The 17,741-nt window shown below is 35.8% G+C and overlaps 1 protein-coding gene across 5 annotated transcripts in view; it reads left to right on the top strand.

Moving 5' to 3' along the window:
* Positions 1-17,741, top strand: part of GANC (glucosidase alpha, neutral C) — a 64,263-nt gene that overhangs the window by 15,984 nt on the left and 30,538 nt on the right. For all 5 annotated transcript variants that reach the window (XR_004320498.1, XM_032481419.1, XM_032481418.1 and 2 more), the window contains exons 6-11: positions 989-1,171; positions 7,910-7,952; positions 10,516-10,582; positions 11,978-12,074; positions 13,125-13,305; positions 13,536-13,689. Coding sequence is in view for 4 of the 5 variants with exons in the window: in XM_032481419.1 (XP_032337310.1) it covers positions 989-1,171; positions 7,910-7,952; positions 10,516-10,582; positions 11,978-12,074; positions 13,125-13,305; positions 13,536-13,689 (725 nt within the window). In the remaining variant the exon portion in view is untranslated. The remainder of the gene's footprint in view (positions 1-988; positions 1,172-7,909; positions 7,953-10,515; positions 10,583-11,977; positions 12,075-13,124; positions 13,306-13,535; positions 13,690-17,741) is intronic.

The raw sequence follows: 17,741 nt of genomic DNA, 5'->3' as shown, positions 1-17,741 counted from the left end.
GCAGCAGGGCCTGGGTGGTACTGAAAACGGCTCAACTCTCAGGGAAGTGAACAGTACATCAAGGGGTCCATTAGACTGAAATAGATAGGCTAACATTCTACTTGATAGAATAATCAAAAGAACTCTATTTAGGTTTGATGAACAGTGAGATAACAATGTCTCAAACAACAGTTAGTTTCCAGAACCTAAGTATCTTGCTTGAGGGGGAGGCCTGGAATCTATGGAGAAGGACTTTGTAGGGATATAGTAAGGTCATAAGCTATCCCTCCTAGCCCCCCCTAAAGAGGCCTGTGACTATTTATCAGGGTAACTATGCACTAGAAAAAGAAATATTTAGACCGAGGGATTTTAAGTGCTGCCTCTGAGCTTACTTAATTCCTGGATATCCAGAACATCCTAAAAGTCCACCTGTCACATTGGGGGCTGGTGAAAGTCAGGTGGTAAATAGATAAACAAAAGTTTGACCTTTCCATCTCACTGTGGACTGAATGGATCAGTAATCCAATCTGTGTTATTTCCTCAGTTTCTGAGTATATGGTTGGAATGAGAAAGAAAAGCAAAATGTTAAAAATTCTATGCACCAAAGTGTTACTAGAGTGTTGAGACCAAGGTAATAATGGGGATGATAGGTAACATTTATTGAGCATTTACTATGCGCCAGGCGCAGTGCCAAGTACTTTACATGCATGATCTCATTTAATTATCTCAAAAAGCTCTATTTGTTCTTGTGCTCATTTTTTCCACTTTATAGATGAGGAAACTGGGAAATAGAAAGATTAACGTGTCCAAAGTTATACACCTAGTGCGTAGTAAAGCTATGTTCAGTGCAGGCTCTCTGACACCACAGCCCAGGCTTTCAATTACAGCTCTCCACTGCCTTATCTATGCCATGTCACATGAATATTGATTTACTAACTTGAATTGAGAATTGCACCGAGCCATGTAAACCTATAGCAGTTTATTTTTCTCTTCCTGCTGTGTTTTCTAGGCTGACTTCATGCTCAGGGGATACAGGCAGTCTGGTATTGGCAGATGGAAAAGGAGATCTGAAGTGTCATATAACAGCAAACCCATTCAAGGTAGACTTGGTGTCTGAAGAAGAGGTGGTGATGAGCATAAACTCCCTGGGCCAGTTGTACTTTGAGCACCTGCAGAATCCTCTCATGCAAAGGTATTTTTGCACATTACTTGACTCTTAAAGAACTTAAGAAAACCTGATTATGAATACTGTTGTCTAAATAGATAATACATCACCATAGAAAATTGGTTTGCCTTATCTATTAGAATATTGTTCTGAGAAATTTCATCTTTTCTCCAGGGCAGATGAATGCAGGCTTGATGACAAACACAATTCCCAGATTATGGCAAACATGACACTCTTAAACACTGTGTATTTGATGGATGGCCTTCTCTACCCTACACAACCTTCTAAAAAAGCACTCTGTTAACTTGATAAATGTTGATGTGAACTAACATGTCTTCAGAATTTCACTTTGTCCCCTTACAGTAACATAGTTACCTTAGACTTGAATAGTTGTCCAATTACTTGATCAAAGCTGTTTGTGTGTGGGTCACAGGAATTGGGAGATAGTAATAGAAGGAGATTCTTCTTCCATCTTTACCAGTGTTGTTTTTAAATCCTCCAGTCTATAGTTCTTTCTAATTTTATTCTAATTATGAACATCTTATATGATCTGCAGAAAGCATTCAACATAGTGATTTTCTTCTGGGTTTTGACTTATTTCTATTTTAAAATTTTACTATTAAAAATCTTACTTTATCACAGAAATGTGTTCATTGTAGAAAAAATTGAAAAGAAGAAAAATTAAAATACTCATAATTCTGCCATCTCCTCTGTTAGTACCTTATGAATATTTCTCCATGACTTTTTTTAACTGCACATATTTTTAATTTACATATATGTACTGTTCATTGTTTCTAAGAACATTTAGAGCTTTAGCTTTTTAAACTTACATTGTTATCAAAGGAATAAAGTCGACCACAAATAAGAATTAATTCAAAAAGAACATACACCCTGCTATTAACAGCAACATTCTTTATAATTGCCAAGATATGGAAGCATCCTAAGTGCACATCAATAGATGAATGGATAAAGAAGATGCAGCATATATATGTAATGGAATGTAACTCATCCAAAAGAAAGAAGGATATTTTGCCATTTGAGGCCTTTTTTTCACTTCAAAAACCAGAATTTTATAACTGGCATAAACATTTCCATTGCATCAAAAACAACAAAATACCTAGAAATAAACTTAACTAAGGAGGTTACTTATACTCTGAAAACTGAAAAACGTTGATGAAGGAAATTGCAGATGATACAAAGAAATGGAAAGATACCTTGTGCTCTTGGATTGGAAAAATCAACATTATCAAAATGGCTGTACTACCCAAAGCAATCCAGATTCCCATGCAACCCCTGTCAAAATACTCGAGACATTTTTCACAGAACTAGAACAGTTCTAAAATTTATATGGAACCATAAAAGACCCCAAACTGCCAAAGCAATCTTTTGCAGGTCTTTTTTTTTTTTTTTCTGTCTGTCTTCTTTATCCAACAGCAGTAGAATACATATTCTTCTCAAGCTTACATGGAACATTCACCAAGATGTACTATATTTTGTGTCATAAAACACACCTTAACAAATTTAATAGAAATTATACAATGCCAGCTCTCAGATCACAATGCAGTTAAACTAGAAATCTATAACAGAAAGCTGGAAAATTCCAAAATACTTGAAAATTTAACAACATACTTCTAAATAACACAAAGAAGAAATGAACTAAATGAAAATGAAAATACAACTTATCTAAGTTTGTGGGATGCCGCAAAAGCAGTGCTTAGAGGGAAATCTGTAGCATTGAATGCATGTGTTAGAAAAAAAGATCTAAAATCAATAATCTTATGTTTCTACCTTAGCTAGAAAAAGAGCATTTTAAATCCACAGTAAGCAGAAGAAAAAAATAATAATTTAGAGCAAAAACCAATTAAATTGAAAACAAATCAAAAGAGAGCATCAACAAAATCATAAGTTGTTTCTTTAAAAAGATCAATAAAATTGATAAGCCTTTAGCCAGGCCAACTAAGAAAAACAGAGAAGACACAAACTACTAATACAGAAATGAAAGAGAGGACATCACTACAGATCTTGTAGAAATTAAAAAAGTCATAAAAGAATATCATGAACAACTCTATGCCCACAAATGTGATAACAGACAAAATGGACCAATTTCTTAAAAGACACAATCTGCCAAAACTGAAATAAGAATAGACTATCTGAATAGGCTTATATCTATTAAATAAATTGAGTCAATAGTTAATAACCCTTCAAGAAAGAAAGCACCAGAGCCAGATGGGTTCACTAGGGAATTTTACCAAACATTTAAGTAGGAAGCTATATCAATTCTCTATAGTCTCTTCCAGAAAGTAGAAGAGAAGGGAATTCTTCCTAACACATTCTATGATGCCATCATTACCCTCAGTACCAACAATACCAAAAATAAGACAAAGACATTATAAGAAAATTGCAGACCAAAATCTATCATGAACATAGATGCAAAAATCTTCAACAAAATATTAGCAAATTGAATCCAACAATTTTTGAAAAGAATTAGACACCACAACCAAGTGGGATTTATCCCAGCCATGCAAAGCTGGTAAAACATTCAAAAATCAATTAATCTATCACATCAATGGGCCAAAGAAGAAAAATCACATGATCATATCAATAGATGCAGAAAAAGCATTTGACAAAATCCAGCACTCATTCATGATATAAAATAAACTCTCAGCTAACTACAAACAGAGGGGAACTTCCTCAACTTGATAAAGAACATCTACCAATAATATATAAAAATATCAAATCACTATGTTGTGCACTAGGAACTAACATAGTGTTTGTTATAAGTCAATTATACTTCAAAAGCAAACAAACACACAAATTCATAGAAAAAGATACCGGATTTTTGGTTACTGGTGGAGGGGGGATTGTAGGTGTAGGGGAATTGGATGAAGGTGGTCAAAATATACAAACTTCCAGTTATAAGATAGATAAGTACTGGGGATGTAATGTACAACATAATTAATATAATTAGCATTGCTTAGTGTTAAATGTGAAAATTTTTAAGGAATTAAATCCTAAGAGTTATCATCACAAGGAAAAAAAATTTCTTTTTCTTTTATTTTGTATCTATATGAGGTGATAGATGTTCACTAAACTTACTGTGATTATCATTCCATGATGTGTGTAAGTCATCAAATTATTATGCTGTACACCTTAAACTTATACAGTGCTGTATGTCAATTATATCTCAGTAAGCCTAAAAGGGAAAAAAAGAACATCTACCAGAATCCTACAGCTACCATCATACTTAATGGTGAGAACCGTAAAGCTTTCCTATTAAGTTCAGCAACAAGGCAAAGATGTACCTGCTCACCTCTGCTTTTCAGTATTGAATTGGAAGTCCTAGATGCAATAAGACAAGAAAAGGAAATAAAAGTTATACAGATTAGGAAGAAAGAAATAAAACTCTTTTAGTTCACAGATGGCATAATTGTATATGTAGAAAATCCAAAACTGGAATACATACACAGAAAGCTCCTGGAACTAATAAGCAATTATAACAAGGTTGCAAGATACAAAATTAATGTACAAAAGTCATTTTATGTATATAGCTTTCTTATATATCAGCAATGAACAATTTGAAATGAAAAATACATTACCATTTACATTAGCACCCCCCAAAACAAAATATTTAGGTATAAATCTAACATAGTATGTTCAAGATCTATATAAGGAAAACTACAAAACTCTGATGAAAGTAATCAAATAAGAACTAAATAAATGGAGAGACATTCTACGTTCATGAATAGGGAGACTCAATATTGTCAAGACATCAGTTCTTTCCAACTTGATAGACATATTCAGTCAAACTCCCAGCAAGGCATTTTGTGGATATTGACAAACTGATTCTGCAGTTTATATGGAGAGGCAGAAAACCCAGAATACCAACTCAATATTGAAGAAGAACCAAGTTGGAGGACTGACACTGTCCAACTTCAAAACTTACTCTAGAGCTACAGTAATCAAGATAGTGTGGTATTAGCAAATGAACAAATAGACCAGTGCAACGAAACAGAGCCCAGTAATAGTTCTGCCTAAATACAGTGAACTGATCTTTGAAAAGGAGTAAAGGCAACACAATGGAGCAAAGATATTTAGTAAATGGTTCTGGAGTATATGAACATCCACATGCAAAAGAATGAATCTACACACAGGTCTTACACCCTTTACAAAAATTAACTCAAAATGGATTATAGACCTAAATGTAAAATGCAAAACTATAAAACTTTTAGAAGACAACATAGAAGAAAACTAGATGATCTTGGGTATAGCGATTTTTAGATACAACACCAAAGGCACAATTCATGAAAGAAATAATTGATAAATTGGACTCCATTAAAACTAATGAAAAATAATGTCAAGAAAGTGAGAAGACAAACCACAGACTGGGAGGAAATAATTGCAAAATACAAGCTGATAAAAGACTGCTAAATAAATAAAAGGACTCCTAAATTCAACAATAAGAAAATAAACACCTGATTTTAAAAATGGGCAAAAGACCTAAACTGACACCTCACCAAAGAATATACACAGGTTGACAAGGAAGTACAAAAAAGATGTTCCACATCATATATATTAGGGAATTACAAATTAAAGCAAGATATTCCTACACAGCTATTGAAAGGACAAAATTCAAAACACTAACAACAAAATACCAGTGAGGATGTAGAACAACAGGAATCCACATTTATTGCTGGTGGAAATGCAAAATGATAGTCACCTTGGAAGGTAATTTGACAGTTTCTTACAAAACTAAACATACTCTTACCATAAAATCCAGCAGTAATGCTCCTTGGTAATTACCCAAAAGAGTTGAAAACTTATTTCCACACAAAAAGCTGCGCATGAATGTTTGTAGCAACTTTATTCATAATTGCCAAAAGTTGGAAGCAACCAAGATATACTTCAGTAGGTGACTAGATAAACTGTGGTATACTCAGATAATCGAATATTGTTTAGCACCTAAAAGAAATTAATTATCAAGCTATAAAAAGACATGAAGGAAACAAGTTCATGTTACTAAGTGAAAGAAGTCGATCTGGAAAAGGCTATATACTGTATGATTCCAACTATTTGAAATTTTGGAAAAGGGAAGACCATGGAAAAGACAGTGCTCGTCAGGGGTTAGGGGGAAAGGATGGATGACTATGCAGAGCACAGAAGATTTTTAGGGCAGTGAAACTACTCTGTACCATGCTACAATGGTGGATACATGTCATTACACATTTGTCAAAACCCATAGATTTATGACACTAAGAGTGAACCCTAAGACAAACTATGGACTTCAGGTGATAATAATATGTCAGTGTAGGTTCATAAGTTGTAACAACTGAACCACTGTTACAGGATAGTTGGGGAGATTGAGGGTGCGTGGGGACAGCAAGTATGTAGGAACTCTCTGCACTTTCTGCTCAATTTTGCTATGAGCCTAGAACTACTCTAAAAAAATAGTTTATTAATTAAAAAAATTAAAAAGCAAAATACCTAGCACAGGGAAATATATACAAGATCTTGTGGTAGCTCACAGCAAAAAAAAATTGTGACAATGAATATATATATGTTCATATATAACTGAAAAATTGTGCTCTACACTGGAATTTGACACAACATTGTAAAATGACTATAACTCAATTTTAAAAAGTTTAAAAAAGCAACATACCTTTGCCTTAAATTTCACCAGAAGTTTTTAACACATATAACAAATTGAAAATATGCAAAATACAGAAAGTTTATACAAATCAATAAGAAAAATTACAGCAAATAAAAATGGATGATACAAGCTGCAGCAATGCATATTAACATGATGAATATCAAAATTTTTGCTATTGAGTGAAAACATGTTATAAATTATATAATAATATATATTTTTATGAAAAAATTTTAAGGACAAAACAAAAAAAATATATGTTTGGGGATTCATACACTTGTGGGAACACTATAAAGAACAGCCAGGAAATGGTTTCACACAAAATTTACTGAAGGAGGATGGGGTGTTCAGCGAGGCAGATGCACTTGAAGAGAGGCACACAAGAACTTTCAAGGGACATGTCATTTCTGTGGCTAATGTTCACTGGTGGGTTCATAGTTGTTCACTTTATTATTCTTTAAACTCTGCACGTATATTGTATACTCTTCTAAATGCATACTGCATTTTCACTAAAAAAAATTAATGTATAATGAGTATGAATAGACAATTCACAGAAGAACTAGGAATACCGTTTAATGTATGAAAGGTAGTTTGCATCATTATTGATAGAAATTCAAATTGAAATGCATTATTTTTTCTAAAATTTTAGGTTGGCAAAGATTTTTTAAAAAATCTATGAAGTCTATTACTGTTAAGACTGGGAAGAAATGAGCACTCAAATACAACTGAAGTTGTTAGAATAAGTTGTCACAATCATTCTGGAAAACAGTGCATTATGTTGCTCTGTACTAGTAAACATTGCATAAGAGGAACTGTGTTCTACCTTGCTTATGTTTTATTTAAATATTATGAGCATGTATTATATTTATAATAAGCTGATAAAACATTTTTAAGAGAGTTAACAAGAAAATTCAGATCTATCTACATTTTTATAAGATATCAAGCTATTGGACTGATGTTCATAATAAATGTTTAAACTTATTTTTATAATGATGTTATGTTTAATAAGTTAAAGGATGTAATTTATGGGGTCTCAGAAGTTGGAAATGAAAATCTTTATCATTGAACAAAATTCTGTCAATCTTGCCATGAGTGAAACAACTTGATTTGTATTAAAACAGAGCTACCAAGGAAAATGAGGATACATCAGTTGACACCACTCAGGTAATCTAGATTGAGCAATTTATCTTTTTTTTCTTTTTTACTGTTATCATCATTATGTGAAATATAATGGGTTCTGCTCTTCCCTTCAGCAGATGGGTAGTTGGTAAATGCTCTACTGCATATAAATGGGACCACCTGCCTCTTTTGCTTATCTTATCATCACGTTGATTAATTCATTCATTTGTTCATTCACATATTCACTCATAAAACAGATAATTCCTGAGTCCTTGCTTTGTGCCAGGCACAAAAAATTATGCTAGGCAAGGAGAATCAGCTGTAAGTAAAACAAATCCCAACCTGTCTTCATGAAACTTAGAATCTATTGGGAAAGACAGATACTAAGTAATTACAAGTATGAGGAGTGTTAACAGAGGGCTGCCTTAGAAGAATACAGCAAGGAACTTGACCAAGAATGAGGGTCAGGAAAGACCTCCTGAAGGAAATAATGTTAAAGCTGAAAGATGAGAATACATTAGCTAGTCAGAAAATTGGGAAAAGAGTATTCCAGATAGAGGGAATTGCATATTCAAAGATCCTGAGGTAGGAAGGAGCAATTTGAAGAAATTTTGTAATTACATACATACACATTCATATACCTTTTAGCAGAAGAAGGGAAAGCAAAGGAAAGGATGCTGTGTGTCAAGGCTAGAGAGATAGGCAGGGGCATTCCTGTGGAGAGTCTTGTAATAATTCTTTTGTCCAGTAAACATTTGTTGAGTACTTTCTGTATGCCAGGCACTGATCAAGGAACTAGTGATGTACCATTGAGCAAATCAAATTCCCCCATTTCACGGAGTTTACACTCTTCTAAATTATGTTAACCTTTTTTGACTTTTAAAGCAAAAGAAAACTATGGAAAGCTCTTAAGTGGCAGAGATATGGTCTGATTTCTGTTTTTAAAAGATTATTTTGGCTGAATTCAGGAGAATGGAGAGTCCAGAAATCTCTTCATCCAAAGCCACACGCACCTTCAAAGGAGCCCTGACAATAGCTATGGCCACCAGGAATGGTGAAAAATATTTCCATTGCAGTAAGGACAAATGCTTCTTCCTCTTGAGAAATGACCCATACTGATGAGTATGAGAGAGAATAATTTTTTTTCCATTTTCAAACAGGGAAGATAAGAGTAACACAGTTCTTATGCCTTATACAGTTTAATGATAATATGTTAGATCAGCTTTTAGGAGACCTCCAATCAGATAGCTTAGTGGTTTTGAGTCAGAGACCCCTTTGCAAGAATCTGATGAAAGCTATGAACCATCTCTGTAGGAAAAAAAAAAAATTTTCATACTGTTTAAGGGAGTTCACAAACTTTAAAGCCTATCCATAGACCCCAGGAAATACCCAACATTAAGAACTCCGGTGTGATGTTAAAACCAAAACAGATTCATTTTACAGAAGCTTAAATTATGAAGAAACAAGCTAGAAATGGGCAAAGGGCTCATTATTTAAAAGAAATGTGCTTTTCACATGCAGATACAATTCTTTTATAACTTTTTCATTTTGCCAGAGAAAAGGAGACTTGTAAAGGTAGAAAGTTTATAGCTCTAGGTCAAGATTATGAACACGAACAGTGGCCATCCCGGTTGACTTCTCCACCCAGCAAAGGAACATAGCCAGTAGTTTGGCTAATTGAAGCAAGGAGAAAAGTGCCCATCTCAACCAAAGTCTTTGCTTAGGCTGTCTCAAAGGAGACCCAAGTTATTTGATTCTAAATGTTTTGCCTTACATATGTAAAGACTGCATTTTTCAAAGTGCTTTCACATTTTGGCTCTTGCCAAGAAATTCATGTCAAACGGTATGACAGTTTCAAAACAATTAAACATAGAATTACAATGTGATCCAGCAATTTCACTTATGGATATATATCCAACAGTGAAAACAGGACTCAAACAAGATATTTGTATGCCTATATTCATAGTAGCATTATTCACAGTAGCCAAAAAATAGAAGCAATCTGGCAATCCAAGAGTCACTGGCAGATGAATGCATACCCAAAATGGAGTATATACATACAATAGAATATTATTCAGTCTTAAGAGGGAAGGAAATCTGGCATATTCTATAAAATGGATGAATCATGAAGACATTATACTAAGTGAAATAAGCCAGTCACAAAAGGACAAGTATTGTATGATTCTACTTACATGAGATATCTCAACTAGTCAAATTCATAGAGACAGAAAGTAGAAAAGTTGTTGTTAGGAGTGGAGGGGAGGGAAGAATGGGGAGTTATTGTTTAATGGGTGCAGAGATTCAGTTTGGAAAGATATATAACAATGTGAATGTACTGAATGCCACTTAAAATTATTAAAATGGTAAATTTTATGTTTTGTCATGATTAAGGATATATTCATGTCAGCGATAAGTCATAAGGATGCTTAATGGCATTTACATAGCACACAGATCTAATTTGTTAAATATACTGACATTAAAAACCGGTGTTTTAAAAGATGAACTCATTTCCTCAGTCTAGTATTTTAATCAAATAAATGTGCTGCTGTGGTAACCACATTTGTTGCAATATATAAACTCAGTTTGCTCCCTTTTTCTGTGCCAACAGGAAAATCAGGATGAACTGTGCCTGTGGGAGGAGAAATTTGAAAATTTTGTGGATGTCAAAGTTAATGGTAAAACTGACACTGGTGTAGTATTAAAACAGATCTTTCCAAAATGGTTAAATGTCTCTATCTGAAAGTCCCTTGAGCTTTGGCGCCTAAACACCTGACTTCTGTGAGGTGAACAGAAATCTCAGATTTGGGGCTCCTATTCTTCAGTAATGCATTGCAACAGAGAAATAGTGTATGCCTTGTGGGGAATGTAAGAAGATTAGACCTCCTGGAGCTTGTGTTCTCTCTAGGTCAGCATACAGCTTGCACTATCCAGTGAATCAGACAGCTGCAAATTCCACATTCTGGTTTTATGAGAGTCAGGTGATGAGAAACCAAGTTCTAGAGCTCATTAGGTCCAACATTTCCAGGCAGCGGTTCTTAACCTTTTCCAGGCCTCCCCGTCATTCCCGTGAGCATCACGTGTCCATCTGTGACACTTCTTACTACGCTTAGTGATAGTGGGGGGTGTATGTGGCTGGGAGGGAATTTGTCTCTTTATGAGATACCATTCAGATACCTGGGGCTTATGTAATTGGAAAGAAATCTGTTTTCTCCTTCTTCCTCCCTACCCTGTGGAATACTAGACCTTCCCTAACGCCCTGAGAATCCCTGTTCTAGCATATATAGCTATAGCCTAGTGTAATGACCAGGACTGACAGTGTGTCCAAACGATTTAAGTACGGGGGCCCTAAGGCTCTCCACCTTATCTATAGCACCCCTTTCCCATAAACTCCTCCAAATAAGGACCATTTGATATCAAATACTTTTACCTAAGAATGAATTTAAGTCATTGTCTCTCTCCTAGTTACTTGCATTTTCCTCATATCTCTAAAATAATTATTAAATAAAGGACTTTGTCTTTGGTTAAAGGAAATTTATATATCTACAATCACAGGGAAGGAGTGATTTGAGGAGCCAGGGAAGGTCCTCCTGGTGTCCTTGACACTGTAATTCCTGTATGCAGTAAGAATGAACAGTCAGGCAGAAGACACCCAGTCTTTCATCTAGCAAAGATTAAAAGTGCTCAATATCCTTTGCTTCCTAAAGCAAAGAAGTATGCAATACATTTCAGGAAAACTTAGATTAGATAAAAAAATCTAAAACTTTGTAATCTTATTTTACAGACAGAAAAGAGATTTACTGTAAATGAGGACACAGAGAACATTAGTACATAGCTAAGGAAACATAAATAATAAGTGACCAGAACTTTGCCTTGTGCACTTTTGTATCCCCACAATACCTGGCTGTAGCATCATACGGGAGTTGGCACACAAGACTTACTGATTGATCAGGGCAAGCTCAGGTCTCTTGATCCCTAATCTAGTCGTCTTGCTATTCGTATAGTTCACTGAATCTTCTTATTTGATTGTCCCACCGAGAAGCAAAACTCAGTCGGTATCCTGGTCCCTGCAGGTCCTGCCTCCATTGGTTTGGATTTCTCCTTGCATGGATTTGAACATCTCTATGGGATCCCACAACATGCAGAATCACACCAACTTAAAAATACTGGGTAAAGTGAAAACAAGAATTTTTACAGGAGGCTCTGGTTTCTGGACCAGAAAAGTTCGAAAGGAAAATATGTGAGATGTCTGAGCCAGTGCTAACACGTGCCTGGTCTTTCCTCTTTGATATCGCCTGTAGATCTTTAAAATTTTTCCTTGAATGATCTCTCAGAGCAGTGGTTTTCAATTCTTATTTTGTTTTTTGACAAGAAATTAGACAATTATAAAAAACCATAATGCTGAACCTAAAAATACAGAGGAAGTAAAAGTATAGAGCTACTGGGATTGAAGTTGTGGGGAGAGTTTCATGACATCACCTCCTTGGGTTTTGCTTTCACTTCTCAGGGTCTTTCTGTGGAACCGTGGGAAATACACTGTGAAAACCACTGACCTAGAAAAAGGCTTTTTTTAACCAGAAAAGGACAATGAGCCAGAGAATGGAAAATTGTGGCATCTCATATCACCTTTGATTCCCTCGGGGAGATTATTTCCAACTAACACTACTGACCAAAAAAAAAAAAAAAAAAAGCCAGAGGTATCAGATTAAGAAGAAGCAGAACCAAAGAGAAACAGAGTCTGACCAAACCTGCCAGGTTCAGATGCTGTTTAGGTGACAGACATAGTGAGAAGTGAATCAGAAACTGTTGCTCTCACACCAACCTGAGCTCTGTGCTTCCCACCCCAATTCAGCTCCTAATCTTTCCCTACGCAGCACTGTGGAAGCATGTTAGGACACTATCATTTTGTTTTAGCGACAGAGAAATACTCAAAAAATTTGTCAATTTATTGTGGAGGATTCACAGGAAATAGTCCTCACCTCAAAGAGATGTGAAGGTAAGGTATCTAAGATGAGATCATGCATGCCAATAGCAGCATGAGGGGATGCCAAGTGAATCAAAGCAGAAAGATCATAGTCACCCAGATTGGGTCAGGAAACCTTTAGGGAAGTGGAACAGTTGAGCTTTGAAAGATGTATAGGTCCCAAGTCTTTGCAGGGGAGAATGGAGCTATACTGTTCATTAATAATGTGGTAATTGATAATCCTTTGTGTGTTTCAGTGATGGGGATGCTTACCGACTTTATAACCTAGATGTCTACGGATATAAAATACATGACAAAATGGGCATTTATGGTTCAGTGCCTTATCTCCTGGCCCACAAACTGGGCAGGACTCTAGGCATTTTTTGGCTGAATGCCTCAGAAACACTAGTGGAGATCAGTACAGAACCTGCAGTAAAGGTGAGCTATGGATCATGGCTGCATGTCATACTTAACAGAGGAAACAAAACTGGTGAAGTGTAATCGTGGCTCTGGGCTATGTAGTGGCAGTCCTCTGCCACCAGAGTCTTCACAGTATAGTCAGTGAAAGTTATTGGTATGTACTAAAGAAACAGACTATTATACACATATAGATGTGTGTTGTAGGTTAGAGGGAAATTTTTCAGATCTTCATTCCATCCCTTTTCCAGTACACACTGACCCAAATGGGCCCAGTTGCCGCTAAACAGAAGGTCGAATCTCGAACTGATGTGCGCTGGATGTCAGAGAGTGGAATCATTGATGTTTTTCTGCTGACAGGACCTACACCTTCTGACGTCTTCAGGCAGTACTCATACCTTACAGGTACTTGCATGTGGACGTGCCAGTTTCTTGTTCTGTTGTATTTCCTCTATCCCATGTATCATCACTAAGTTAATATTTGTTGCATACCATATAGAATTTATAAAAAAAAGTACCCAAGCTTTTTAAGAAGCAAGCATTTCTTTTCCCACTTTCATTCCATTCAGCTTGGTTAAACATTCCACTGGGCTGGAAGATCTCCATTCTCTAATCCCTAATACTCACCATCTTCCGTCCTTGGAGCCGTTAATCCCTGGGCTTTCTCTAACTTTGTCGCAGGTGACAAGGATCCCAACCTGAACTTGTCTATGTTCTCTTCTTCATTAAAATATACCACTGGCTTTAGCACCAAAGCATTTTAAATGATTGTCTCAATTGATGCAGAAAAAGGGTTTGACAAAATCCAACACCATTTCATGATAAAAACATTCAGAAGACTAGGAATAGAAGGAAATTTCTTCAACATGATAAAAGGCTTTATGAAAAATCCACAGCTAATATCACACTCTATGGAGAAGGACTGCAAGGTTTTCCCCTAAGATCAGAAACAAGATGAGGCTGCCTGCCTTCACCACTGCTACTGAACATTGTAGTCAAAGTTCCAGCCAGAGAAATTAGGCAAGAAAAAGAAATAAAAGGCATCCAAATTGGAAAGGAAGATGTAAAATTATCTCTATTCACAGATGATGTGATACTATATGATAGAAAATCCCAAAGAATACACACACACACACACATATACAAACTACTAGAACTAATAATAAACAAATTAACCGAAGTTGCAGGTTACATTATCAACACACAAAATCAGTTGTGTTTCTATACACCAGCAGTGAACAATCTAAAAAAGAAATTGAGAACATAATTACATACAGTAACATTCAAAAAAATAAAATACCCAGGAATAAACTTAACCAAGGAGGTGAAAGACTTATATGCTGAAAACTACAAAAAATTCCCGAATTAGAGAAGGCCTAAATAAATGGGAAGAAATCACATGTTCATGGATTGGAAGACTTAATATTGTTAAGATGACAATACTACTGAAAGCAATCTACAGATTCACTGCAGTCCTTGCCAAAATGGCCATTTTTTTTTAAGGAAATGGGAAAGCTGATCTTCAAATTCATATGGATTTTCAAAGGGCCCTGAATAGCCAAACAATCCTGAAAACAACAACGATAACAATGTTGAAGGACTCATACTTCCCAATTTCAAAACTTACTACAAAGTTAAAGGTAGTCCAAATGATGTGGTACTGGCATAAGGATAGTAATGTAACCCAATGGAATAGAATTGAGAGTCTAGAAAACCATACATCTCTGGCCAATTGATTTACAATAAAGGGTTCAAGACCATTCAATGGGGAAAGAATTATCTCTTAGCCACGTGGTACTGAGACAACCGGATATCCACATGCAAAAGAATGAAGTTGGACCCCTATCTCACACCATATACAAAAAATAACTCAAAATGGGTCAATGATATAAATATAAGTGCCGAAGTCATAAGACTCTTAGAAAAAAAAATGAGTAAATCTTCATGACCTTGGATTTGTCAACAGATTTTTAGATATGACACTAAAATCATGGGCAAAAGGAGAAAAAACTAGGTAAGTTGGACTTTAAAAACTTTTGTGCATCAAAGGATATTATCAAGAATGCGAAAAGGTGACTTACAGAATGGGAGAAAATATTTGCAAATCATATATTTGAAATGGTCCAGAATCCAGAATATATAAAGAACTTGTAACTCAACAACAAAAGGAACAATCAAATTCTGAGATGAAAGGGCTTAAATAGACATTTCTCCAAAGAGGATGTACAAATGGGTTAACAAGCACATGAAAAGATGCTCCGCAGCATTAGTTATTAGGAAAATGTAAATTAAAATCACAATGATATGCTGCTTCATACCCACTAGGACAGCTAAATCCAAAAAAAGAAAAGAAAAGAAAAGGTGTTGGTGAGGATGTGGAGAAGTTGGAAACTCATATGTTGACGGTGGGAAAGTAAAATGGTTCAGCTGCTGTGGAAATAGTTTGGCTGTTCCTCAAAAGCTAAACATAGAATTGCCATATGACCTAGCAGGATGATTAATTTATGTGTCAACTCGCCTAGATCATGGTTCCCAGATATTTACATCTAGACATTAGTCTAGATGTCACTGTGAAGTTATTTTTTAGATGAGATTAACAGTTAAATCAGTAGACTTTGAGCAAAGCAGATTACTCTTTATAATGTGGGAAGGCTTCACCCAGTCAGTTGAAAACCTTAAGAGAAAAAGACTGAGATGTCCCCTAAAGAAAAAGGAATCTGTCTTCAGGCTGCCTTCACACTCAAGCTACAACTTCAACTCTTCCTTGAGTCTCCAACCTGCTGGCCTGCCTGCAGAATTCAGAGTTACTGGCCCCCATAATCACATGAGCCAGTTCCTTAAAACCAATCTGTCATTCTCTCTCTGTGTATATGTATAAATATGTACATACATACACACACAGCCTGTTGCTTCTGTTTCTCTGCAGATCCCTGACTAACACCCCACAACAGTTCCATGCTTAGATTATACTCCAAGGAACTGAACAAGAGCTTGAACAGATACTTGTATGCCAATGATCACTGCGGCATTATTTACGGTAGCCAAAACGGTGGATACAAGCCGAGTGCCCATCAAAGATGAAGGGCTAAACAAAATGTGGTATATACAGAAAATGGAATCTTATTCAGCCATAACAAGGAGTGCAGTTCTGATACATGCTACAACATGGAAGAACCTTGAAAGCATTGTGCAAAATGATATAAGCCAGACACAAAAGGACAAATATTAGATGTTTCCACTTACATGGTGTACCAACAGTAGGCAAATTCAAAGAGACAAAAAGTAGATTAGCAGTTCTCAGGGGCTAGAGAGTGGGATGGGGAATTGCAAGTTGTTGCTTAATGGTTACAGAATTTCTGTTTAGAGTGACACAAGAATTTTGTAACTAGCTAATGGTGATGCTAGTACTACCTTGTGAATGTAATGCCACTGAACTGTACACTTAAAAAGTTAGAATGGCAAATTTCATGTTATATGCATTTTACCACAATTTTTTTAAGTTGGTAATGGAATATACCCTACCCTCTAAAAAAAAAAAAAACCCACATTGAATTGTGTGCCCTATATAGGTGAATTGTATGGTATATGAGTTACATTATCAATAAAGCTGTTAAAAATAAAAGTAATGTGCATCACTTCTGCTGAATTCTGTTGTTAAAGTTTCCTGAGTCTTGCCCATTTTCAATGGAAGAATTGGATTCCAATTTTGATGGGAGGAACAACAAAGAACTTGTGGATATGGGAAGACAGTCATGTAGGAATAAGTCCCATCAAGGCCTACCTACAGCCTGTTTCAACGTCGTTGTTAGAATAAGCCTGGTTTACAGGAAAGCTTCAAAAACAATGGATCTGCCACCGTGGTCAAAGAAGTCTGATTTATAAGTTTGTAGATTATCTGTTGATTCCTGATGAGGGTTGAGCTCAATAATGTCCCACCAACTCTCCCTGCCAACACTGTGTTAATTTTTGGCTAAATGATATGCAATGTTTGCAGTTTTCAAATGCTCTGGAGTATCAGATGCTTTAATCCATCCCACTTTTCCCCTGGAGACCCCCTCCCAGACCTCTGTCTGGACTTTTTTTCTCTAGGTTCCCTGCACAGCTGTCGTCCTAGGACTTACAGTTTTCTGTTTGCTATTTTGTAGTGTTAGAGCTGTCCTCTCTTGAGTGCCCTTTGTCTTCTTTTTTGTGGTTTATTACCTTGTTATTGTTTGTTGTTTGAAGCCTCTTCTGGTCGTTTCCTATAAAAGTGTGCATCAGAGGTACACTTTTTCCATCTTTGCAGATACGAAAACATCTTTTTACCTTCACTCTTGTTTGGTGGAACAGAACCCGTTAATATTTATTTTTCCCTAAGCTTATCATGTTCTTCTCTGCCTCCATGTCTTTTCTATTCCCTGTGCCTGAATTCTGTATCCATTCTCCCCATTTCATATACTCTTAATTTTTCTTTAAGA

This window comes from Camelus ferus, chromosome 6 (assembly GCF_009834535.1).
Source record: "Camelus ferus isolate YT-003-E chromosome 6, BCGSAC_Cfer_1.0, whole genome shotgun sequence".
NCBI lineage: Eukaryota > Metazoa > Chordata > Mammalia > Artiodactyla > Camelidae > Camelus > Camelus ferus.
Note: the sequence above shows the minus strand (reverse complement) of the source record. Positions and strands in the feature narration are given on the sequence as shown.